The 26,577-nt window shown below is 39.1% G+C and overlaps 1 protein-coding gene across 1 annotated transcript in view; it reads left to right on the forward strand.

Moving 5' to 3' along the window:
* The first annotated feature begins 2,874 nt into the window (after window positions 1-2,874).
* LOC115116413 (uncharacterized protein KIAA2012 homolog) overlaps window positions 2,875-26,577 on the forward strand; it is a 66,549-nt gene continuing 42,846 nt past the window's right edge. The window contains exons 1-4 of the mRNA XM_065016365.1: window positions 2,875-3,149; window positions 3,355-3,510; window positions 3,819-3,890; window positions 9,084-9,235. Of these exons, the coding sequence (XP_064872437.1) occupies window positions 3,050-3,149; window positions 3,355-3,510; window positions 3,819-3,890; window positions 9,084-9,235 (480 nt within the window). The 5' untranslated portion in view covers window positions 2,875-3,049. The remainder of the gene's footprint in view (window positions 3,150-3,354; window positions 3,511-3,818; window positions 3,891-9,083; window positions 9,236-26,577) is intronic.

Raw genomic sequence — 26,577 nt, forward strand, 5'->3', positions numbered from 1 at the left:
ACGTAGTTTAGGGCTCTGTTCTGTGGTACCAGCTACGTAGTTTAGGGCTCTGTTCTGTGGTACCAGCTACGTAGTTTAGGGCTCTGTTCTGTGGTACCAGCTACGTAGTTTAGGGCTCTGTTCTGTGGTACCAGCTACGTAGTTTAGGGCTCTGTTCTGTGGTACCAGCTACGTAGTTTAGGGCTCTGTTCTGTGGTACCAGCTACGTAGTTTAGGGCTCTTTTCTGTGGTACCAGCTACGTAGTTTAGGGCTCTGTTCTGTGGTACCAGCTACGTAGTATAGGGCTCTGTTCTGTGGTACCAGCTACGTAGTTTAGGGCTCTGTTCTGTGGTACCAGCTACGTAGTTTAGGGCTCTGTTCTGTGGTACCAGCTACGTAGTTTAGGGCTCTGCTCTGTGGTACCAGCTACGTAGTTTAGGGCTCTGTTCTGTGGTACCAGCTACGTAGTTTAGGGCTCTGTTCTGTGGTACCAGCTACGTAGTTTAGGGCTCTTTTCTGTGGTACCAGCTACGTAGTTTAGGGCTCTGTTCTGTGGTACCAGCTACGTAGTATAGGGCTCTGTTCTGTGGTACCAGCTACGTAGTTTAGGGCTCTGTTCTGTGGTACCAGCTACGTAGTTTAGGGCTCTGTTCTGTGGTTCCAGCTATGTAGTAGAGGACTATGTGGTACCAGCTACGTAGTATAGGGCTCTGCTCTGTGGTACCAGCTACGTAGTTTAGGGCTCTGTTCTGTGGTACCAGCTACGTAGTTTAGGGCTCTGTTCTGTGGTACCAGCTACGTAGTTTAGGGCTCTGTTCTGTGGTACCAGCTACGTAGTTTAGGGCTCTGTTCTGTGGTACCAGCTACGTAGTTTAGGGCTCTGCTCTGTGGTACCAGCTACGTAGTTTAGGGCTCTGTTCTGTGGTACCAGCTACGTAGTTTAGGGCTCTGTTCTGTGGTACCAGCTACGTAGTTTAGGGCTCTGTTCTGTGGTACCAGCTACGTAGTTTAGGGCTCTGTTCTGTGGTACCAGCTACGTAGTTTAGGGCTCTGTTCTGTGGTACCAGCTACGTAGTTTAGGGCTCTGTTCTGTGGTACCAGCTACGTAGTATAGGGCTCTGTTCTGTGGTACCAGCTACGTAGTTTAGGGCTCTGTTCTGTGGTACCAGCTACGTAGTTTAGGGCTCTGTTCTGTGGTACCAGCTACGTAGTTTAGGGCTCTGTTCTGTGGTACCAGCTACGTAGTTTAGGGCTCTTTTCTGTGGTACCAGCTACGTAGTTTAGGGCTCTGTTCTGTGGTACCAGCTACGTAGTATAGGGCTCTGTTCTGTGGTACCAGCTACGTAGTTTAGGGCTCTGTTCTGTGGTTCCAGCTACGTAGTTTAGGGCTCTGTTCTGTGGTACCAGCTACGTAGTTTAGGGCTCTGCTCTGTGGTACCAGCTACGTAGTTTAGGGCTCTGTTCTGTGGTACCAGCTACGTAGTTTAGGGCTCTGCTCTGTGGTACCAGCTACGTAGTTTAGGGCTCTGTTCTGTGATACCAGCTACGTAGTTTAGGGCTCTGTTCTGTGATACCAGCTACGTAGTTTAGGGCTCTGTTCTGTGGTACCAGATACATAGTACAGGACTCTGTTCTGTGGTACCAGATACGTAGTACAGGACTCTGTGGTACCAGATACATAGTACAGGACTCTGTGGTACCAGATACATAGAACAGGACTCTGTGGTACCAGATACATAGTACAGGACTCTGTGGTACCAGATACATAGTACAGGACTCTGTGGTACCAGATACATAGTACAGGACTCTGTGGTACCAGATACATTGTACAGGACTCTGTGGTACCAGATACATAGTATAGGACTCTGTGGTACCAGATACATTGTACAGGACTCTGTGGTACCAGATACATAGAACAGGACTCTGTGGTACCAGATACATTGTACAGGACTCTGTGGTACCAGATACATAGAACAGGACTCTGTGGTACCAGATACATAGTATAGGACTCTGTGGTACCAGATACATTGTACAGGACTCTGTGGTACCAGATACATAGAACAGGACTCTGTGGTACCAGATACATAGAACAGGACTCTGTGGTACCAGATACATAGTACAGGACTCTGTGGTACCAGATACATAGAACAGGACTCTGTGGTACCAGATACATAGAACAGGACTCTGTGGTACCAGATACATAGTACAGGACTCTGTGGTACCAGATACGTAGTACAGGACTCTGCTCTGTGGTACCAGATACATAGTACAGGACTCTGTGGTACCAGATACATTATACAGGACTCTATGGTACCAGATACATAGCACAGGACTCTGTGGTACCAGATACATAGTGCAGGACTCTGTGGTACCAGATACATAGTACAGGACTCTGTGGTACCAGATACATAGCACAGGACTCTGTGGTATCAGATTCATTGTACAGGACTCTGTGGTACCAGATACGTAGTACAGGACTCTGCTCTGTGGTACCAGATACATAGTACAGGACTCTGTGGTACCAGATACATAGTATAGGACTCTGTGGTACCAGATACATTGTACAGGACTCTGTGGTACCAGATACATAGAACAGGACTCTGTGGTACCAGATACATAGAACAGGACTCTGTGGTACCAGATACATAGTACAGGACTGTGGTACCAGATACATAGAACAGGACTCTGTGGTACCAGATACATAGAACAGGACTCTGTGGTACCAGATACATAGTACAGGACTCTGTGGTACCAGATACGTAGTACAGGACTCTGCTCTGTGGTACCAGATACATAGTACAGGACTCTGTGGTACCAGATACATTATACAGGACTCTGTGGTACCAGATACATTATACAGGACTCTGTGGTACCAGATACATTATACAGGACTCTGTGGTACCAGATACATTGTGCAGGACTCTGCTCTGTGGCACCATACCAGGTATTCATCTTTCTTTCACCATTCTGATACTTACTATTCCTCCTCCAGAGGCTGCTGTCCCCCTGGCTGGTCCCCTGGCTGGTCCCCTAGCTGGTCGGCTCAGAGGCCCAGGCAAACAGAGCTCCATGGCCATCTACAAAGACAGATCTGATGTCCATGCCCCCTGGGACCCCTCCGATCCTGGGAGGGCCATGGTCAGAGGCAGCCTACCCCTGGAGCTCAGAGGTAAGCGGCCCACATCATACGACTCTGTGTTCAGTAGATGTCTGGTATGTTGATAAGGCCCTTCTAGATGCTCAGTTAGGCACACTATTCCCTATTTAGTGCACTGCTTTTGACCAGGGCCCATTGGCAGCATATTCTGGTCCAAATTACTGAACGATATAGTGAATAGGGTGCCATTTCAGACACAGCCTCTGTGTGTTCTCAGAGTGGCAGCAGCAGACAGGCAGATCCCAGGGCACCTTGATCTTGGGTCCCGATGGTGAGGTCATACAGATGTCCCCGTGGGACCCTAATAATATGTCTGCCACTGAGGACCAGCCCGCCCTTACCTCTGCTCTGGACCAGGTCACACCAGACCATGGTATGTAATGTAATGTAGCCCACCCTTACCTCTGCTCTGGACCAGGTCACACGAGACCATGGTATGTAATGTGGGGGTTATGAACTATTTCAGGGACACTGAGGTCATCGGGCCAATGACAAGGAGGTTGGTGGTGATTGGAAGCATACAGCAGGGGGGGGGTTACATTCCAATTAGACTCAGCTAATGTTTAGACTTCACATTTCCATAATAAATCATTATATTTGTTTGCTTCCAAATTAAACAGATTGAATGCCAAGGTAAGCTCGTACAACACCTTCACTTTGCCCTCTACACTGTGTCACCAGCTCTCCAGGTCCTAACCTCAGAGGGGGAGCTACCCTGGGTCCTACTGATGCAAACAGAGCCTAGAACCACAGGTCAGTACCTCAGAGGGGGAGCTACCCTGGGTCCTACTGATACAAACAGAGTCTATAGCCACAGGCCAGTACCTCAGAGGGGGAGATACCCTGGGTCCTACTGATACAAACAGAGCCTATAGCCACAGGTCAGTACCTCAGAGGGGGAGCTACCCTGGGTCCTACTGATGCAAACACAGTCTATAGCCACAGGTCAGTACCTAACCCCTAACCCTAACCCCTACCCCTAACTCCTAACCCTAACCCTAACTCTAACCCTAACCCTAACCCTAACCCCTAACCCTGGGTCCTACTGATACAAACACAGTCTATAGCCACATGTCAGTACCTAACCCTTATTCCTAACCCCTACCCCTAACTCCTAACCCTAACCCTAACTCTAACCCTAACCCTAACCCTAACCCCTAACCCTGGGTCCTACTGATACAAACACAGTCTATAGCCACATGTCAGTACCTAACCCTTATTCCTAACCCCTACCCCTAACTCCTAACCCTAACCCTAACCCCTAACCCTAACCCTAACTCTACCCCTAACCCTACCCCTAACCCCTAATCCTAACCCCTACCCCTAACCCCTAACCCTAACCCTAACCCTACCCCTAACCCCTAACCCTAACCCCTACCCCTAACTCCTAACCCTAACCCTGGGTCCTACTGATACAAACACAGTCTATAGCCACAGGTCAGTACCTAACCCTTATTCCTAACCCCTACCCCTACCCCTAACCCTAACCCTAACTCTAACCCTAACCCTAACCCCTAACCCTGTGTCCTACTGATACAAACAGATCTTAGAGCCACAGGCCAGTACCTAACCCTAACCCTAACCCCTAATCCTAATCCTAACCCCTACCCCTAACCCTGGGTCCTACTGATACAAACAGAGCCTACAGCCACATGCCAGTACCTAACCCTAACCCCTAACCCTGAAAACAATATCCCTGAAGGAGCTGCAAAGCTCCACGGCGGAGATTGGAGTATCTGTCCATAGCACCACTAAGCTGTACACTCCACAGAGCTGGGCTTTACAGAAGAGTGGCAAGAAAAAAATAGCTCAAAGAAAAAATTAAGCAAACACGTTTGGTGTTCGCCAAAAGGCATTTGGGAGACTCCCAAAACATATGGAAGAAGGTACTCTGGTCAGATTAAACTAAAATTGAGCTTTTTTGGCCATCAAGGAAAACGCAATGTCTGGCGCAAACCCAACACCTCTCATCACCCCGAGAACAGCATCCCCACAGTGAAGCATGGTGGTGGCAGCATCATGCTGTGGGGATGTTTTTCACCGACAGGGACTGGGAAACTGGTCAGAATTGAAGGAATGTCGGATTGAGATAAATACAGGGAAATTATTGAGGAAACCCTGTTTCAGTCTTCCAGAGATTTGAGACTGGGACGGCGTTTCACCCTCCAGCAGGACAATGACCCTAAGCATACTGCTAAAGCAACACTCAACTGGTTTAAGGGGAAACATTTAAATGTCTTGGAATGGCCTTGTCAAAGCCCAGACCTCAATCCAATTGAGAATCTGTGGTATGACTTAAAGATTGCTGTACACCAGCAGGACCCAGCAGGACCCATCCAACTTGAAGGAGCAGTTTTGCCTTGAAGAATGGGCAAAAATCCCAGAGGCTAGATGTGCCAAGCTTATAGAGACATACCCCAAGAGACTTGCAGCTGTAATTGCTGCAAAAGGTGGTTCTACAAAGTATTGACTTTGGGGGGGGGTAGTTAATAATTATGCACGCTCAAGGTTTCAGTGTATATCAAATGATACAAACCCACAAAAAATACATTTGAATTCCGGGTTGTAAGGCTACAAAATAGGAAAAATGTGAAAAGGGGGGGTGAATACTTTCGCAAGCCACTGTACGTATCTTTTAAAACGACAGGGTGGAATTTGTTCATTTTAATTTCTCATTTTATTATTTAAAAGTGTAACATGAATTAAAATGCATCATATTAATAGTCACGGGTGTGTCCCAAACGTGAACCCCTAACCACTCTCTGGAAGTCACCCTCTGAGTTTTATCAGCAACACCGGTCAACGGAGGGTCCTGCGAGCAAGTTGGTAGGGGTGAGGGGGTGGTTTGGGATCCATCCAGTGGAGGCTGGTGAGGGGAGTACGGCTCATTATAATGGCGGGAATGGAGTGGAATTATATCAACCACATGGAGACCACGTCTTTGATATGGTTGATACCATTCCATTGACTCGTTACAGCCATTATTATGAGCCGTCCTCCCCTCACCAGCCTCCACTGGATACACACCTTGTGATACCTGTTGACTTCCTATTGAGCGACTGATCACAATTCAGACGGGCTCTCCCGTTGGTGGGAGTTCTCACTTCTCTATCCCGATTGGACAGTTTCACTCCTCCTGTCTAACTGTTGTCTTCCAACACTTGGGTTGAATGACTCTGCCCTTAGTGTAGTGGGTTGAATGACTCTGCCCTTAGTGTAGTGGGTTGACTGACTCTGCCCTTAGTGTAGTGGGTTGAATGACTCTGCCCTTAGTGTAGTGGGTTGAATGACTCTGCCCTTAGTGTAGTGGGTTGACTGACTCTGCCCTTAGTGTAGTGGGTTGAATGACTCTGCCCTTAGTGTAGTGGGTTGAATGACTCTGCCCTTAGTGTAGTGGGTTGACTGACTCTGCCCTTAGTGTAGTGGGTTGAATGACTCTGCCCTTAGTGTAGTGGGTTGAATGACTCTGCCCTTAGTGTAGTGGGTTGAATGACTCTGCCCTTAGTGTAGTGGGTTAAATGACTCTGCCCTTAGTGTAGTGGGTTGACTGACTCTGCCCTTAGTGTAGTGGGTTGACTGACTCTGCCCTTAGTGTAGTGGGTTGAATGACTCTGCCCTTAGTGTAGTGGGTTGACTGACTCTGCCCTTAGTGTAGTGGGTTGACTGACTCTGCCCTTAGTGTAGTGGGTTGACTGACTCTGCCCTTAGTGTAGTGGGTTGAATGACCCTGCCCTTAGTGTAGTGGGTTGAATGACTCTGCCCTTAGTGTAGTGGGTTGAATGACTCTGCCCTTAGTGTAGTGGGTTGAATGACCCTGCCCTTAGTGTAGTGGGTTGACTGACTCTGCCCTTAGTGTAGTGGGTTGAATGACCCTGCCCTTAGTGTAGTGGGTTGAATGACCCTGCCCTTAGTGTAGTGGGTTGAATGACTCTGCCCTTAGTGTAGTGGGTTGAATGACTCTGCCCTTAGTGTAGTGGGTTGAATGACTCTGCCCTTAGTGTAGTGGGTTGAATGACTCTGCCCTTAGTGTAGTGGGTTGAATGACTCTGCCCTTAGTGTAGTGGGTTGAATGACTCTGCCCTTAGTGTAGTGGGTTGAATGACCCTGCCCTTAGTGTAGTGGGTTGAATGACTCTGCCCTTAGTGTAGTGGGTTGAATGACTCTGCCCTTAGTGTAGTGGGTTGAATGACTCTGCCCTTAGTGTAGTGGGTTGAATGACTCTGCCCTTAGTGTAGTGGGTTGACTGACTCTGCCCTTAGTGTAGTGGGTTAAATGACTCTGCCCTTAGTGTAGTGGGTTGACTGACTCTGCCCTTAGTGTAGTGGGTTGAATGACTCTGCCCTTAGTGTAGTGGGTTGAATGACCCTGCCCTTAGTGTAGTGGGTTGAATGACCCTGCCCTTAGTGTAGTGGGTTGACTGACTCTGCCCTTAGTGTAGTGGGTTGACTGACTCTGCCCTTAGTGTAGTGGGTTGAATGACCCTGCCCTTAGTGTAGTGGGTTGACTGACTCTGCCCTTAGTGTAGTGGGTTGAATGACTCTGCCCTTAGTGTAGTGGGTTGAATGACTCTGCCCTTAGTGTAGTGGGTTGAATGACTCTGCCCTTAGTGTAGTGGGTTGAATGACTCTGCCCTTAGTGTAGTGGGTTGACTGACTCTGCCCTTAGTGTAGTGGGTTGAATGACCCTGCCCTTAGTGTAGTGGGTTGAATGACTCTGCCCTTAGTGTAGTGGGTTGACTGACTCTGCCCTTAGTGTAGTGGGTTGAATGACTCTGCCCTTAGTGTAGTGGGTCGAATGACTCTGCCCTTAGTGTAGTGGGTTGAATGACTCTGACCTTAGTGTAGTGGGTTGAATGACTCTGCCCTTAGTGTAGTGGGTTGACTGACCCTGCCCTTAGTGTAGTGGGTTGAATGACCCTGCCCTTAGTGTAGTGGGTTGAATGACTCTGCCCTTAGTGTAGTGGGTTGACTGACTCTGCCCTTAGTGTAGTGGGTTGAATGACTCTGCCCTTAGTGTAGTGGGTCGAATGACTCTGCCCTTAGTGTAGTGGGTTGAATGACTCTGACCTTAGTGTAGTGGGTTGAATGACTCTGCCCTTAGTGTAGTGGGTTGACTGACTCTGCCCTTAGTGTAGTGGGTTGATGGTTTGACTGTCTGTAGGTGTTATTGTGGTGTGTTATTGGTCTGCTCTGTGGGTCAGGGGTCAGGGGTCAGGAATCAGTTAGGGTCACAGGGAGGTCAAGGAAGTGAGTGGGCCAGAGTGTCATGGGATATATATTTCAAAGAGGAATTCTCTCCGTTTAGGAGAAGCCAGCTGATGGTTTTGTTTTTTGACCGGTGCTGACAGGACTAAGCCAAAATAACCTCTTCGGCGCCCGGTACACTCACCGAGATAACAAGGAGATGTAGGAGTATAACCTGTTGAGACTTAAGAGGAAACACGGCATGCAAATGTCTCAGAGAGACATATGATTGGGAGTTATTCATGAAGGCAGATTTAAAGACAGACTACACTATTCTCTCTCTACATGGAAGTGGTAGTTACAGTTTGAAATGGACATACCCAGCCATCATCATATCTCAATGTGCAGGTGATGGCTGGGTATGTAGTGAGTGTTTTGATTAGGTTTCATTACGTACCCACAGCTTATATAAAAGTGGATCAATTACAGTGCCTTGCGAAAGTATTTGGCCCCCTTGAACTTTGCGACCTTTTGCACGCCCAATTTTTCAGTTTTTGATTTGTTAAAAAAGTTTGAAATATCCAATAAATGTCGTTCCACTTCATGATTGTGTCCCACTTGTTGTTGATTCTTCACAAAAAAATACAGTTTTATATCTTTATGTTTGAAGCCTGAAATGTGGCAAAAGGTCGCAAAGTCCAAGGGGGCCGAATACTTTCGCAAGGCACTGTATATATCTGATGGCTTTTCCTTCTTGTTCCAGGGGAAGCCAGTAATCCCGAAGGACCCCCAACCAACATGGAACAATGTGAATTAGTCCAAACGGTAGGATCTGATGGACAAACTGTCCTGTCTGGTGGCCAGAGACACAGACATGGACCTGAATCTTCCAGGAACAGAACTACAGGGAAACAGGTGATCCAGTGTTTTTAATTTGCTGTTTTTGATTTTGTTATACTCTTGTGAATTCTATGGTTTTTACTAGATTACTTATAGTTTTTCATGTTGTCTGTCTGTAATTTTTTTGTAATGACTTGGTGCTGCCTATCTTGGCCAGGGCGCTCTTGAAAAAGAGATTTAAAATCTCAATGAGCCCTTCCTGGTTAAGTAAAGGTTTAATAAATGAATAATATAAATAATACACTGAGTCTGGTCTAATACACTTAGTCTGATCTAATACACTGGTCTAATACACTGGTCTAATACACTGAGTCTGATATAATACACTGGTCTAATACACTTAGTCTGATCTAAAACACTGATCTAATACACTTAGTCTGGTATAATACACTTAGTCTGGTCTAATACACTGATCTAATACACTTAGTCTGGTCTAATACACTTAGTCTGATCTAATACACTTAGTCTGATCTAAAACACTGATCTAATACACTTAGTCTGGTATAATACACTTAGTCTGGTCTAATACACTTAGTCTGGTCTAATACACTGGTCTAATACACTTAGTCTGGTCTAATACACTTAGTCTGATCTAATACACTTAGTCTGATCTAATACACTGATCTAATACACTTAGTCTGGTCTAATACACTTAGTCTGGTCTAATACACTGGTCTAATACACTTAGTCTGGTCTAATACACTTAGTCTGGTCTAATACACTTAGTCTGATCTAATACACTTAGTCTGATCTAATACACTGATCTAATACACTGATATAATACACTTAGTCTGATCTAATACACTGGTCTAATACACTTAGTCTGGTCTAATACACTGGTCTAATACACTGGTCTAATACACTGGTCTAATACAATGGTCTAATACACTGATCTAATACACTGGTCTAATACACTTAGTCTGATCTAATACACTTAGTCTGGTCTAATACACTTAGTCTGATCTAATACACTGGTCTAATACACTTAGTCTGGTCTAATACACTTAGTCTGGTCTAATACACTTAGTCTGATCTAATACACTTAGTCTGGTCTAATACACTGGTCTAATACACTGGTCTAATACACTTAGTCTGGTCTAATACACTGAGTCTGATCTAATACACTTAGTCTGATATAATACACTGGTCTAATACACTTAGTCTGGTCTAATACACTGGTCTAATACACTTAGTCTGATCTAATACACTGGTCTAATATACTGATCTAATACACTGGTCTAATACACTGGTCTAATACACTGATCTAATACACTTAGTCTGGTCTAATACACTTAGTTTGGTCTAATACACTTAGTCTGATCTAATACACTGATCTAATACACTTAGTCTGATCTAATACACTGGTCTAATACACTGATCTAATACACTTAGTCTGGTCTAATACACTGATCTAATACACTTAGTCTGGTCTAATACACTTAGTCTGATATAATACACTGGTCTAATACACTGATCTAATACACTTAGTCTGGTCTAATACACTGGTCTAATACACTTAGTCTGATATAATACACTGGTCTAATACACTTAGTCTGACAATAATACACTGGTCTAATACACTTAGTCTGGTCTAATGCACTGATCTAATACACTGGTCTAATGCACTGATCTAATACACTGGTCTAATACACTGATCTAATACACTGATCTAATACACTTAGTCTGGTCTAATACACTTAGTCTGGTCTAATACACTGGTCTAATACACTTAGTCTGGTCTAATACACTGATCTAATACACTTAGTCTGATCTAATACACTGATCTAATACACTTAGTCTGGTCTAATACACTTAGTCTGGTCTAATACACTTAGTCTGGTCTAATACACTGATCTAATACAATTAGTCTGATCTATTACACTGGTCTAATACACTGAGTCTGACAATAATACACTGGTCGAATACACTTAGTCTGGTCTAATACACTGGTCTAATACACTTAGTCTGGTCTAATACACTGATCTAATACACTTAGTCTGGTATAATACACTGGTCTAATACACTTAGTCTGGTCTAATACACTTAGTCTGGTCTAATACACTGATCTAATACAATTAGTCTGATCTATTACACTGGTCTAATACACTGAGTCTGATCTAATACACTGATCTAATACACTGATCTAATACACTGAGTCTGGTCTAATACACTTAGTCTGGTCTAATACACTGATCTAATACAATTAGTCTGATCTATTACACTGGTCTAATACACTTAGTCTGATCTAATACACTGATCTAATACACTTAGTCTGATATAATACACTGGTCTAATACACTTAGTCTGATCTAATACACTGGTCTAATACACTTAGTCTGATCTAATACACTTAGTCTGGTCTAATACACTTAGTCTGATATAATACACTGGTCTAATACACTTAGTCTGATCTAATACACTGATCTAATACACTTAGTCTGATATAATACACTGGTCTAATACACTGATCTAATACACTTAGTCTGGTATAATACACTGGTCTAATACACTTAGTCTGATATAATACACTGGTCTAATACACTGATCTAATACACTTAGTCTGGTCTAATACACTTAGTCTGATCTAATACAATTAGTCTGGTCTAATACACTGGTCTAATACACTGATCTAATACACTTAGTCTGATCTAATACACTTAGTCTGGTATAATACACTGGTCTAATACACTTAGTCTGGTCTAATACACTGGTCTAATACACTTAGTCTGATCTAATACACTGGTCTAATACACTTAGTCTGATCTAATACACTGGTCTAATACACTTAGTCTGATCTAATACACTGATCTAATACACTGATCTAATACACTTAGTCTGGTCTAATACACTGGTCTAATACACTTAGTCTGGTCTAATACACTTAGTCTGATCTAATACACTGATCTAATACACTTAGTCTGATCTAATACACTTAGTCTGATCTAATACACTTAGTCTGGTCTAATACACTGATCTAATACACTTAGTCTGGTCTAATACACTGGTCTAATACACTTAGTCTGATCTAATACACTGGTCTAATACACTTAGTCTGGTCTAATACACTGATCTAATACACTGATATAATACACTTAGTCTGGTCTAATACACTGATCTAATACACTTAGTCTGATCTAATACACTTAGTCTGATCTAATACACTGATCTAATACACTTAGTCTGATCTAATACACTTAGTCTGATCTAATACACTTAGTCTGGTCTAATACACTGATCTAATACACTTAGTCTGATCTAATACACTTAGTCTGATCTAATACACTGATCTAATACACTTAGTCTGATCTAATACACTTAGTCTGATCTAATACACTGATCTAATACACTTAGTCTGGTCTAATACACTTAGTCTGATCTAATACACTTAGTCTGATCTAATACACTTAGTCTGGTCTAATACACTTAGTCTGGTCTAATACACTTAGTCTGGTCTAATACACTTAGTCTGATCTAATACACTGGTCTAATACACTTAGTCTGATCTAATACACTTAGTCTGGTCTAATACACTGATCTAATACACTTAGTCTGGTCTAATACACTTAGTCTGATCTAATACACTGATCTAATACACTTAGTCTGGTCTAATACACTTAGTCTGATCTAATACACTGATCTAATACACTTAGTCTGGTCTAATACACTTAGTCTGATCTAATACACTTAGTCTGATCTAATACACTTAGTCTGGTCTAATACACTTAGTCTGGTCTATTACACTGGTCTAATACACTTAGTCTGATATAATACACTGGTATAATACACTGGTCTAATACACTTAGTCTGATCTAATACACTGATCTAATACACTTAGTCTGGTCTAATACACTGGTCTAATACACTTAGTCTGATCTAATACACTTAGTCTGGTCTAAAACACTGGTCTAATACACTTAGTCTGATATAATACACTGGTATAATACACTGGTCTAATACACTTAGTCTGATCTAATACACTGGTCTAATACACTGATCTAATACACTTAGTCTGATCTAATACACTGGTCTAATACACTGGTCTAATACACTTAGTCTGATCTAATACACTTAGTCTGATCTAATACACTGGTCTAATACACTGATCTAATACACTTAGTCTGATCTAATACACTGGTCTAATACACTGATCTAATACACTTAGTCTGGTCTAATACACTTAGTCTGATCTAATACACTGAGTCTGACAATAATACACTGCTCTAATACACTTAGTCTGGTCTAATACACTGATCTAATACACTTAGTCTGATCTAATACACTGGTCTAATACACTTAGTCTGATATAATACACTGGTCTAATACACTTAGTCTGGTCTAATACACTGGTCTAATACACTTAGTCTGATCTAATACACTTAGTCTGGTCTAATACACTGGTCTAATACACTTAGTCTGATCTAATACACTTAGTCTGGTCTAATACACTGGTCTAATACACTTAGTCTGATCTAATACACTTAGTCTGGTCTAATACACTGGTCTAATACACTTAGTCTGATCTAATGCACTTAGTCTGGTCTAATACACTGGTCTAATACACTTAGTCTGGTCTAATACACTTAGTCTGATATAATGCACTTAGTCTGGTCTAATACACTTAGTCTGATCTAATACACTGGTCTAATACACTGATCTAATGCACTTAGTCTGATCTAATGCACTTAGTCTGGTCTAATACACTGATCTAATACACTTAGTCTGATCTAATACACTGGTCTAATACACTTAGTCTGGTCTAATACACTGATCTAATACACTTAGTCTGGTCTAATACACTTAGTCTGAGCTAATACACTGGTCTAATACACTTAGTCTGATCTAATACACTGATCTAATACACTTAGTCTGTTCTAATACACTGGTCTAATACACTTAGTCTGGTCTAATACACTGATCTAATACACTTAGTCTGGTCTAATACACTTAGTCTGAGCTAATACACTGGTCTAATACACTTAGTCTGATCTAATACACTGATCTAATACACTTAGTCTGGTCTAATACACTTAGTCTGATCTAATACACTGAGTCTGATCTAATACACTGATCTAATACACTTAGTCTGGTCTAATACACTTAGTCTGAGCTAATACACTGATCAAATACACTTAGTCTGGTCTAATACACTGATCTAATACACTTAGTCTGGTCTAATACACTTAGTCTGAGCTAATACACTGATCAAATACACTTAGTCTGGTCTAATACACTGATCTAATACACTTAGTCTGGTCTAATACACTTAGTCTGAGCTAATACACTGGTCTAATACACTTAGTCTGATCTAATACACTGATCTAATACACTTAGTCTGATCTAATACACTTAGTCTGGTCTAATACACTTAGTCTGGTCTAATACACTTAGTCTGGTCTAATATACTGGTCTAATACACTTAGTCTGGTCTAATACACTTAGTCTGATCTAATACACTTAGTCTGGTCTAATACACTGGTCTAATACACTGATCTAATACACTGGTCTAATACACTTAGTCTGATCTAATACACTGATCTAATACACTTAGTCTGATCTAATACACTTAGTCTGATCTAATACACTTAGTCTGGTCTAATACACTGATCTAATACACTTAGTCTGATCTAATACACTTAGTCTGATCTAATACACTTAGTCTGGTCTAATACACTTAGTCTGGTCTAATACACTTAGTCTGGTCTAATACACTGGTCTAATACACTTAGTCTGGTCTAATACACTTAGTCTGGTCTAATACACTTAGTCTGATCTAATACACTGATCTAATACACTTAGTCTGGTCTAATACACTTAGTCTGATCTAATACACTTAGTCTGGTCTAATAAACTTAGTCTGGTCTAATACACTGGTCTAATACACTTAGTCTGGTCTAATACACTTAGTCTGATCTAATACACTTAGTCTGATCTAATACACTGGTCTAATACACTTAGTCTGATCTAATACACTTAGTCTGGTCTAATACACTTAGTCTGGTCTAATACACTGATCTAATACACTTAGTCTGATCTAATACACTGGTCTAATACACTTAGTCTGGTCTAATACACTGATCTAATACACTTAGTCTGATCTAATACACTGGTCTAATACACTTAGTCTGGTCTAATACACTGGTCTAATACACTTAGTCTGGTCTAATACACTGGTCTAATACACTTAGTCTGGTCTAATACACTGATCTAATACACTTAGTCTGATCTAATACACTGGTCTAATACAATTAGTCTGGTCTAATACACTGGTCTAATACACTTAGTCTGGTCTAATACACTGATCTAATACACTTAGTCTGATCTAATACACTGGTCTAATACACTTAGTCTGGTCTAATACACTGATCTAATACACTTAGTCTGATCTAATACACTGGTCTAATACACTTAGTCTGGTCTAATACACTTAGTCTGGTCTAATACACTGATCTAATACACTTAGTCTGGTCTAATACACTTAGTCTGGTCTAATACACTGGTCTAATACACTTAGTCTGATCTAATACACTTAGTCTGGTCTAATACACTGGTCTAATACACTTAGTCTGATCTAATACACTTAGTCTGGTCTAATACACTGGTCTAATACACTTAGTCTGATCTAATGCACTTAGTCTGGTCTAATACACTGGTCTAATACACTTAGTCTGGTCTAATACACTTAGTCTGATATAATGCACTTAGTCTGGTCTAATACACTTAGTCTGATCTAATACACTGGTCTAATACACTGATCTAATGCACTTAGTCTGATCTAATGCACTTAGTCTGGTCTAATACACTGATCTAATACACTTAGTCTGATCTAATACACTGGTCTAATACACTTAGTCTGGTCTAATACACTGATCTAATACACTTAGTCTGGTCTAATACACTTAGTCTGAGCTAATACATTGGTCTAATACACTTAGTCTGATCTAATACACTGATCTAATACACTTAGTCTGTTCTAATACACTGGTCTAATACACTTAGTCTGGTCTAATACACTGATCTAATACACTTAGTCTGGTCTAATACACTTAGTCTGAGCTAATACACTGGTCTAATACACTTAGTCTGATCTAATACACTGATCTAATACACTTAGTCTGGTCTAATACACTTAGTCTGATCTAATACACTGAGTCTGATCTAATACACTGATCTAATACACTTAGTCTGGTCTAATACACTTAGTCTGAGCTAATACACTGATCAAATACACTTAGTCTGGTCTAATACACTGATCTAATACACTTAGTCTGGTCTAATACACTTAGTCTGAGCTAATACACTGATCAAATACACTTAGTCTGGTCTAATACACTGATCTAATACACTTAGTCTGGTCTAATACACTTAGTCTGAGCTAATACACTGGTCTAATACACTTAGTCTGATCTAATACACTGATCTAATACACTTAGTCTGAACTAATACACTTAGTCTGGTCTAATACACTTAGTCTGGTCTAATACACTTAGTCTGGTCTAATATACTGGTCTAATACACTTAGTCTGGTCTAATACACTTAGTCTGATCTAATACACTTAGTCTGGTCTAATACACTGGTCTAATACACTGATCTAATACACTGGTCTAATACACTTAGTCTGATCTAATACACTGATCTAATACACTTAGTCTGATCTAATACACTTAGTCTGATCTAATACACTTAGTCTGGTCTAATACACTGATCTAATACACTTAGTCTGATCTAATACACTTAGTCTGATCTAATACACTTAGTCTGGTCTAATACACTTAGTCTGGTCTAATACACTTAGTCTGGTCTAATACACTGGTCTAATACACTTAGTCTGGTCTAATACACTTAGTCTGGTCTAATACACTTAGTCTGATCTAATACACTGATCTAATACACTTAGTCTGGTCTAATACACTTAGTCTGATCTAATACACTTAGTCTGGTCTAATACACTTAGTCTGGTCTAATACACTTAGTCTGGTCTAATACACTGGTCTAATACACTTAGTCTGGTCTAATACACTTAGTCTGATCTAATACACTTAGTCTGATCTAATACACTGGTCTAATACACTTAGTCTGATCTAATACACTTAGTCTGGTCTAATACACTTAGTCTGGTCTAATACACTGGTCTAATACACTTAGTCTGGTCTAATACACTGATCTAATACACTTAGTCTGATCTAATACACTGGTCTAATACACTTAGTCTGGTCTAATACACTGATCTAATACACTTAGTCTGATCTAATACACTGGTCTAATACACTTAGTCTGGTCTAATACACTGGTCTAATACACTTAGTCTGGTCTAATACACTGGTCTAATACACTTAGTCTGGTCTAATACACTGATCTAATACACTTAGTCTGATCTAATACACTGGTCTAATACACTTAGTCTGGTCTAATACACTGGTCTAATACACTTAGTCTGGTCTAATACACTGATCTAATACACTTAGTCTGATCTAATACACTGGTCTAATACACTTAGTCTGGTCTAATACACTGATCTAATACACTTAGTCTGATCTAATACACTGGTCTAATACACTTAGTCTGGTCTAATACACTTAGTCTGGTCTAATACACTGATCTAATACACTTAGTCTGGTCTAATACACTTAGTCTGGTCTAATACACTGGTCTAATACACTTAGTCTGATCTAATACACTTAGTCTGGTCTAATACACTGGTCTAATACACTTAGTCTGGTCTAATACACTTAGTCTGGTCTAATACACTGGTCTAATACACTTAGTCTGATCTAATGCACTTAGTCTGGTCTAATACACTGGTCTAATACACTTAGTCTGGTCTAATACACTTAGTCTGATATAATGCACTTAGTCTGGTCTAATACACTTAGTCTGATCTAATACACTGGTCTAATACACTGATCTAATGCACTTAGTCTGATCTAATGCACTTAGTCTGGTCTAATACACTGATCTAATACACTTAGTCTGATCTAATACACTGGTCTAATACACTTAGTCTGGTCTAATACACTGATCTAATACACTTAGTCTGGTCTAATACACTTAGTCTGAGCTAATACACTGGTCTAATACACTTAGTCTGGTCTAATACACTTAGTCTGATCTAATACACTTAGTCTGATCTAAAACACTGATCTAATACACTTAGTCTGGTATAATACACTTAGTCTGGTCTAATACACTTAGTCTGGTCTAATACACTGGTCTAATACACTTAGTCTGGTCTAATACACTTAGTCTGATCTAATACACTTAGTCTGATCTAATACACTGATCTAATACACTTAGTCTGGTCTAATACACTTAGTCTGGTCTAATACACTGGTCTAATACACTTAGTCTGGTCTAATACACTTAGTCTGGTCTAATACACTTAGTCTGATCTAATACACTTAGTCTGATCTAATACACTGATCTAATACACTGATATAATACACTTAGTCTGATCTAATACACTGGTCTAATACACTTAGTCTGGTCTAATACACTGGTCTAATACACTGGTCTAATACACTGGTCTAATACAATGGTCTAATACACTGATCTAATACACTGGTCTAATACACTTAGTCTGATCTAATACACTTAGTCTGGTCTAATACACTTAGTCTGATCTAATACACTGGTCTAATACACTTAGTCTGGTCTAATACACTTAGTCTGGTCTAATACACTTAGTCTGATCTAATACACTTAGTCTGGTCTAATACACTGGTCTAATACACTGGTCTAATACACTTAGTCTGGTCTAATACACTGAGTCTGATCTAATACACTTAGTCTGATCTAATACACTGGTCTAATACACTTAGTCTGGTCTAATACACTGGTCTAATACACTTAGTCTGATCTAATACACTGGTCTAATATACTGATCTAATACACTGGTCTAATACACTGGTTAATCTGATCTAATACACTTAGTCTGGTCTAATACACTTAGTTTGGTCTAATACACTTAGTCTGATCTAATACACTGATCTAATACACTTAGTCTGATCTAATACACTGGTCTAATACACTGATCTAATACACTTAGTCTGGTCTAATACACTGATCTAATACACTTAGTCTGGTCTAATACACTTAGTCTGATATAATACACTGGTCTAATACACTGATCTAATACACTTAGTCTGGTCTAATACACTGGTCTAATACACTTAGTCTGATATAATACACTGGTCTAATACACTTAGTCTGACAATAATACACTGGTCTAATACACTTAGTCTGGTCTAATGCACTGATCTAATACACTGGTCTAATGCACTGATCTAATACACTGGTCTAATACACTGATCTAATACACTGATCTAATACACTTAGTCTGGTCTAATACACTTAGTCTGGTCTAATACACTGGTCTAATACACTTAGTCTGGTCTAATACACTGATCTAATACACTTAGTCTGATCTAATACACTGATCTAATACACTTAGTCTGGTCTAATACACTTAGTCTGGTCTAATACACTTAGTCTGGTCTAATACACTGATCTAATACAATTAGTCTGATCTATTACACTGGTCTAATACACTGAGTCTGACAATAATACACTGGTCGAATACACTTAGTCTGGTCTAATACACTGGTCTAATACACTTAGTCTGGTCTAATACACTGATCTAATACACTTAGTCTGGTATAATACACTGGTCTAATACACTTAGTCTGGTCTAATACACTTAGTCTGGTCTAATACACTGATCTAATACAATTAGTCTGATCTATTACACTGGTCTAATACACTGAGTCTGATCTAATACACTGATCTAATACACTGATCTAATACACTAGTCTGGTCTAATACACTTAGTCTGGTCTAATACACTGATCTAATACAATTAGTCTGATCTATTACACTGGTCTAATACACTTAGTCTGATCTAATACACTGATCTAATACACTTAGTCTGATATAATACACTGGTCTAATACACTTAGTCTGATCTAATACACTGGTCTAATACACTTAGTCTGATCTAATACACTTAGTCTGGTCTAATACACTTAGTCTGATCTAATACACTGATCTAATACACTTAGTCTGATCTAATACACTGGTCTAATACACTGATCTAATACACTTAGTCTGGTCTAATACACTGATCTAATACACTTAGTCTGGTATAATACACTGGTCTAATACACTTAGTCAGATATAATACACTGGTCTAATACACTGATCTAATACACTTAGTCTGGTCTAATACACTTAGTCTGATCTAATACAATTAGTCTGGTCTAATACACTGGTCTAATACACTGATCTAATACACTTAGTCTGATCTAATACACTTAGTCTGGTATAATACACTGGTCTAATACACTTAGTCTGGTCTAATACACTGGTCTAATACACTTAGTCTGGTCTAATACACTGATCTAATACACTTAGTCTGATCTAATACACTGGTCTAATACACTTAGTCTGATCTAATACACTGATCTAATACACTGATCTAATACACTTAGTCTGGTCTAATACACTGGTCTAATACACTTAGTCTGGTCTAATACACTTAGTCTGATCTAATACACTGATCTAATACACTTAGTCTGATCTAATACACTAGTCTGATCTAATACACTTAGTCTGGTCTAATACACTGATCTAATACACTTAGTCTGGTCTAATACACTGGTCTAATACACTTAGTCTGATCTAATACACTGGTCTAATACACTTAGTCTGGTCTAATACACTGATCTAATCTGATCTAATACACTTAGTCTGGTCTAATACACTGATCTAATACACTTAGTCTGATCTAATACACTTAGTCTGATCTAATACACTGATCTAATACACTTAGTCTGATCTAATACACTTAGTCTGATCTAATACACTTAGTCTGGTCTAATACACTTAGTCTGATCTAATACACTTAGTCTGATCTAATACACTGATCTAATACACTTAGTCTGATCTAATACACTTAGTCTGGATCTAATACACTTAGTCTGGTCTAATACACTTAGTCTGATCTAATACACTTAGTCTGATCTAATACACTTAGTCTGGTCTAATACACTTAGTCTGGTCTAATACACTTAGTCTGGTCTAATACACTTAGTCTGATCTAATACACTGGTCTAATACACTTAGTCTGATCTAATACACTTAGTCTGGTCTAATACACAGTCTGGTCTAATACACTTAGTCTGGTCTAATACACTTAGTCTGGTCTAATACACTGATCTAATACACTTAGTCTGGTCTAATACACTTAGTCTGATCTAATACACTGATCTAATCTAATAGTCTGGTCTAATACACTTAGTCTGATCTAATACACTTAACTTAGTCTGGTCTAATACACTTAGTCTGGTACACTGGTCTAATACACTTAGTCTGATATAATACTGGTATAATACACTAATTAGTCTGATCTAATGATCTAATACACTTAGTCTGGTCTAATACACTGATCTAATACACTTAGTCTGGTCTAAAACACTGGTCTAATACACTTAGTCTGATATAATACACTGGTCTAATACACTTAGTCTGATCTAATACACTGATCTAATACACTTAGTCTGATCTAATACACTGGTCTAATACACAGTCTGGTCTAATACACAGTCTGATCTAATACACTTAGTCTGATCTAATACACTGGTCTAATACACTTATCTAATACACTTAGTCACTTAGTCTGGTCTAATACACTGATCTAATACACTTAGTCTGGTCTAATACACTGATCTAATACACTTAGTCTGGTCTAATACACTGCTCTAATACACTTAGTCTGGTCTAATACACTGATCTAATACACTTAGTCTGATCTAATACACTGGTCTAATACACTTAGTCTGATATAATACACTGGTCTAATACACTTAGTCTGGTCTAATACACTTGGTCTAATACACTTAGTCTGATCTAATACACTTAGTCTGGTCTAATACACTGGTCTAATACACTTAGTCTGATCTAATACACTTAGTCTGGTCTAATACACTGGTCTAATACACTTAGTCTGATCTAATACACTTAGTCTGGTCTAATACACTGGTCTAATACACTTAGTCTGATCTAATACACTTAGTCTGGTCTAATACACTGGTCTAATACAGTCTGGTCTAATACACTTAGTCTGATATAATACACTTAGTCTGGTCTAATACACTTAGTCTGATCTAATACACTGGTCTAATCTGATCTAATGCACTTAGTCTGATCTAATACTTAGTCTTCTAATACACTGATCTAATACACTTAGTCTGATCTAATACACTGGTCTAATACACTTAGTCTGGTCTAATACACTTACTGATCTAATACACTTAGTCTGGTCTAATACACTTAGTCTGATCTAATACACTTAGTCTGTCTAATACACTTAGTCTGATCTAATACACTGATCTAATACACTAGTCTGTTCTAATACACTGGTCTAATACACTTAGTCTGGTCTAATACACTGATCTAATACACTTAGTCTGGTCTAATACACTTAGTCTGAGCTAATACACTGGTCTAATACACTTAGTCTGATCTAATACACTGATCTAATACACTTAGTCTGGTCTAATACACTTAGTCTGATCTAATACACTAGTCTGATCTAATACACTGATCTAATACACTTAGTCTGGTCTAATACACTTAGTCTGAGCTAATACACTGATCAAATACACTTAGTCTGGTCTAATACACTGATCTAATACACTTAGTCTGGTCTAATACACTTAGTCTGAGCTAATACACTGATCAAATACACTTAGTCTGGTCTAATACACTGATCTAATACACTTAGTCTGGTCTAATACACTTAGTCTGAGCTAATACACTGGTCTAATACACTTAGTCTGGATCTAATACACTGATCTAATACACTTAGTCTGATCTAATACACTTAGTCTGGTCTAATACACTTAGTCTGGTCTAATACACTTAGTCTGGTCTAATATACTGGTCTAATACACTTAGTCTGGTCTAATACACTTAGTCTGATCTAATACACTTAGTCTGGTCTAATACACTGGTCTAATACACTGATCTAATACACTGGTCTAATACACTTAGTCTGATCTAATACACTGATCTAATACACTTAGTCTGATCTAATACACTTAGTCTGATCTAATACACTGGTCTAATACACTGATCTAATACACTTAGTCTGATCTAATACACTTAGTCTGATCTAATACACTTAGTCTGGTCTAATACACTTAGTCTGGTCTAATACACTTAGTCTGGTCTAATACACTGGTCTAATACACTTAGTCTGGTCTAATACACTTAGTCTGGTCTAATACACTTAGTCTGATCTAATACACTGATCTAATACACTTAGTCTGGTCTAATACACTTAGTCTGGATCTAATACACTTAGTCTGATCTAATACACTTAGTCTGGTATAATACACTGGTCTAATACACTTAGTCTGGTCTAATACACTTAGTCTGATCTAATACAATTAGTCTGGTCTAATACACTGGTCTAATACACTTAGTCTGATCTAATACACTTAGTCTGGTCTAATACACTGGTCTAATACACTTAGTCTGGTCTAATACACTTAGTCTGATCTAATACACTGGTCTAATACACTTAGTCTGGTCTAATACACTGATCTAATACACTTAGTCTGATCTAATACACTGGTCTAATACACTTAGTCTGGTCTAATACAGTCTGGTCTAATACACTTAGTCTGGTCTAATACACTGGTCTAATACACTTAGTCTGGTCTAATACACTGATCTAATACACTTAGTCTGATCTAATACACTGGTCTAATACACTTAGTCTGGTCTAATACACTGGTCTAATACACTTAGTCTGGTCTAATACACTGATCTAATACACTTAGTCTGATCTAATACACTGGTCTAATACACTTAGTCTGGTCTAATACACTGATCTAATACACTTAGTCTGATCTAATACACTGGTCTAATACACTTAGTCTGGTCTAATACACTTAGTCTGGTCTAATACACTGATCTAATACACTTAGTCTGGTCTAATACACTTAGTCTGGTCTAATACACTGGTCTAATACACTTAGTCTGATCTAATACTTAGTCTGGTCTAATACACTTAGTCTAATACATAGTCTGATCTAATACACTTAGTCTGGTCTAATACACTGGTCTAATACACTTAGTCTGATCTAATACACTTAGTCTGGTCTAATACACTTAGTCTGGTCTAATACACTTAGTCTGGTCTAATACACTTAGTCTGATCGAATACACTTAGTCTGATCTAATACACTTAGTCTGATCTAATACACTGGTCTAATACACTGATCTAATGCACTTAGTCTGATCTAATGCACTTAGTCTGGTCTAATACACTGATCTAATACACTTAGTCTGATCTAATACACTGGTCTAATACACTTAGTCTGGTCTAATACACTGATCTAATACACTTAGTCTGGTCTAATACACTTAGTCTGAGCTAATACATTGGTCTAATACACTTAGTCTGATCTAATACACTGATCTAATACACTTAGTCTGTTCTAATACACTGGTCTAATACACTTAGTCTGGTCTAATACACTGATCTAATACACTTAGTCTGGTCTAATACACTTAGTCTGAGCTAATACACTGGTCTAATACACTTAGTCTGATCTAATACACTGATCTAATACACTTAGTCTGGTCTAATACACTTAGTCTGATCTAATACACTGAGTCTGATCTAATACACTGATCTAATACACTTAGTCTGGTCTAATACACTTAGTCTGAGCTAATACACTGATCAAATACACTTAGTCTGGTCTAATACACTGATCTAATACACTTAGTCTGGTCTAATACACTTAGTCTGAGCTAATACACTGATCAAATACACTTAGTCTGGTCTAATACACTGATCTAATACACTTAGTCTGGTCTAATACACTTAGTCTGAGCTAATACACTGGTCTAATACACTTAGTCTGATCTAATACACTGATCTAATACACTTAGTCTGATCTAATACACTTAGTCTGGTCTAATACACTTAGTCTGGTCTAATACACTTAGTCTGGTCTAATATACTGGTCTAATACACTTAGTCTGGTCTAATACACTTAGTCTGATCTAATACACTTAGTCTGGTCTAATACACTGGTCTAATACACTGATCTAATACACTGGTCTAATACACTTAGTCTGATCTAATACACTGATCTAATACACTTAGTCTGATCTAATACACTTAGTCTGATCTAATACACTTAGTCTGGTCTAATACACTGATCTAATACACTTAGTCTGATCTAATACACTTAGTCTGATCTAATACACTTAGTCTGGTCTAATACACTTAGTCTGGTCTAATACACTGGTCTAATACACTTAGTCTGGTCTAATACACTTAGTCTGGTCTAATACACTTAGTCTGATCTAATACACTGATCTAATACACTTAGTCTGGTCTAATACACTTAGTCTGATCTAATACACTTAGTCTGGTCTAATACACTTAGTCTGGTCTAATACACTTAGTCTGGTCTAATACACTGGTCTAATACACTTAGTCTGGTCTAATACACTTAGTCTGATCTAATACACTTAGTCTGATCTAATACACTGGTCTAATACACTTAGTCTGATCTAATACACTTAGTCTGGTCTAATACACTTAGTCTGGTCTAATACACTGGTCTAATACACTTAGTCTGGTCTAATACACTGATCTAATACACTTAGTCTGATCTAATACACTGGTCTAATACACTTAGTCTGGTCTAATACACTGATCTAATACACTTAGTCTGATCTAATACACTGGTCTAATACACTTAGTCTGGTCTAATACACTGGTCTAATACACTTAGTCTGGTCTAATACACTGGTCTAATACACTTAGTCTGGTCTAATACACTGATCTAATACACTTAGTCTGATCTAATACACTGGTCTAATACACTTAGTCTGGTCTAATACACTGGTCTAATACACTTAGTCTGGTCTAATACACTGATCTAATACACTTAGTCTGATCTAATACACTGGTCTAATACACTTAGTCTGGTCTAATACACTGATCTAATACACTTAGTCTGATCTAATACACTGGTCTAATACACTTAGTCTGGTCTAATACACTTAGTCTGGTCTAATACACTGATCTAATACACTTAGTCTGGTCTAATACACTTAGTCTGGTCTAATACACTTAGTCTGATCGAATACACTTAGTCTGATCTAATACACTTAGTCTGATCTAATACACTGGTCTAATACACTTAGTCTGATCTAATACACTTAGTCTGGTCTAATACACTTAGTCTGGTCTAATACACTTAGTCTGATCTAATACACTTAGTCTGATATAATACACTGGTCTAATACACTGATCTAATACACTTAGTCTGAT

Source organism: Oncorhynchus nerka, linkage group LG3 (genome assembly GCF_034236695.1).
Source record: "Oncorhynchus nerka isolate Pitt River linkage group LG3, Oner_Uvic_2.0, whole genome shotgun sequence".
NCBI lineage: Eukaryota > Metazoa > Chordata > Actinopteri > Salmoniformes > Salmonidae > Oncorhynchus > Oncorhynchus nerka.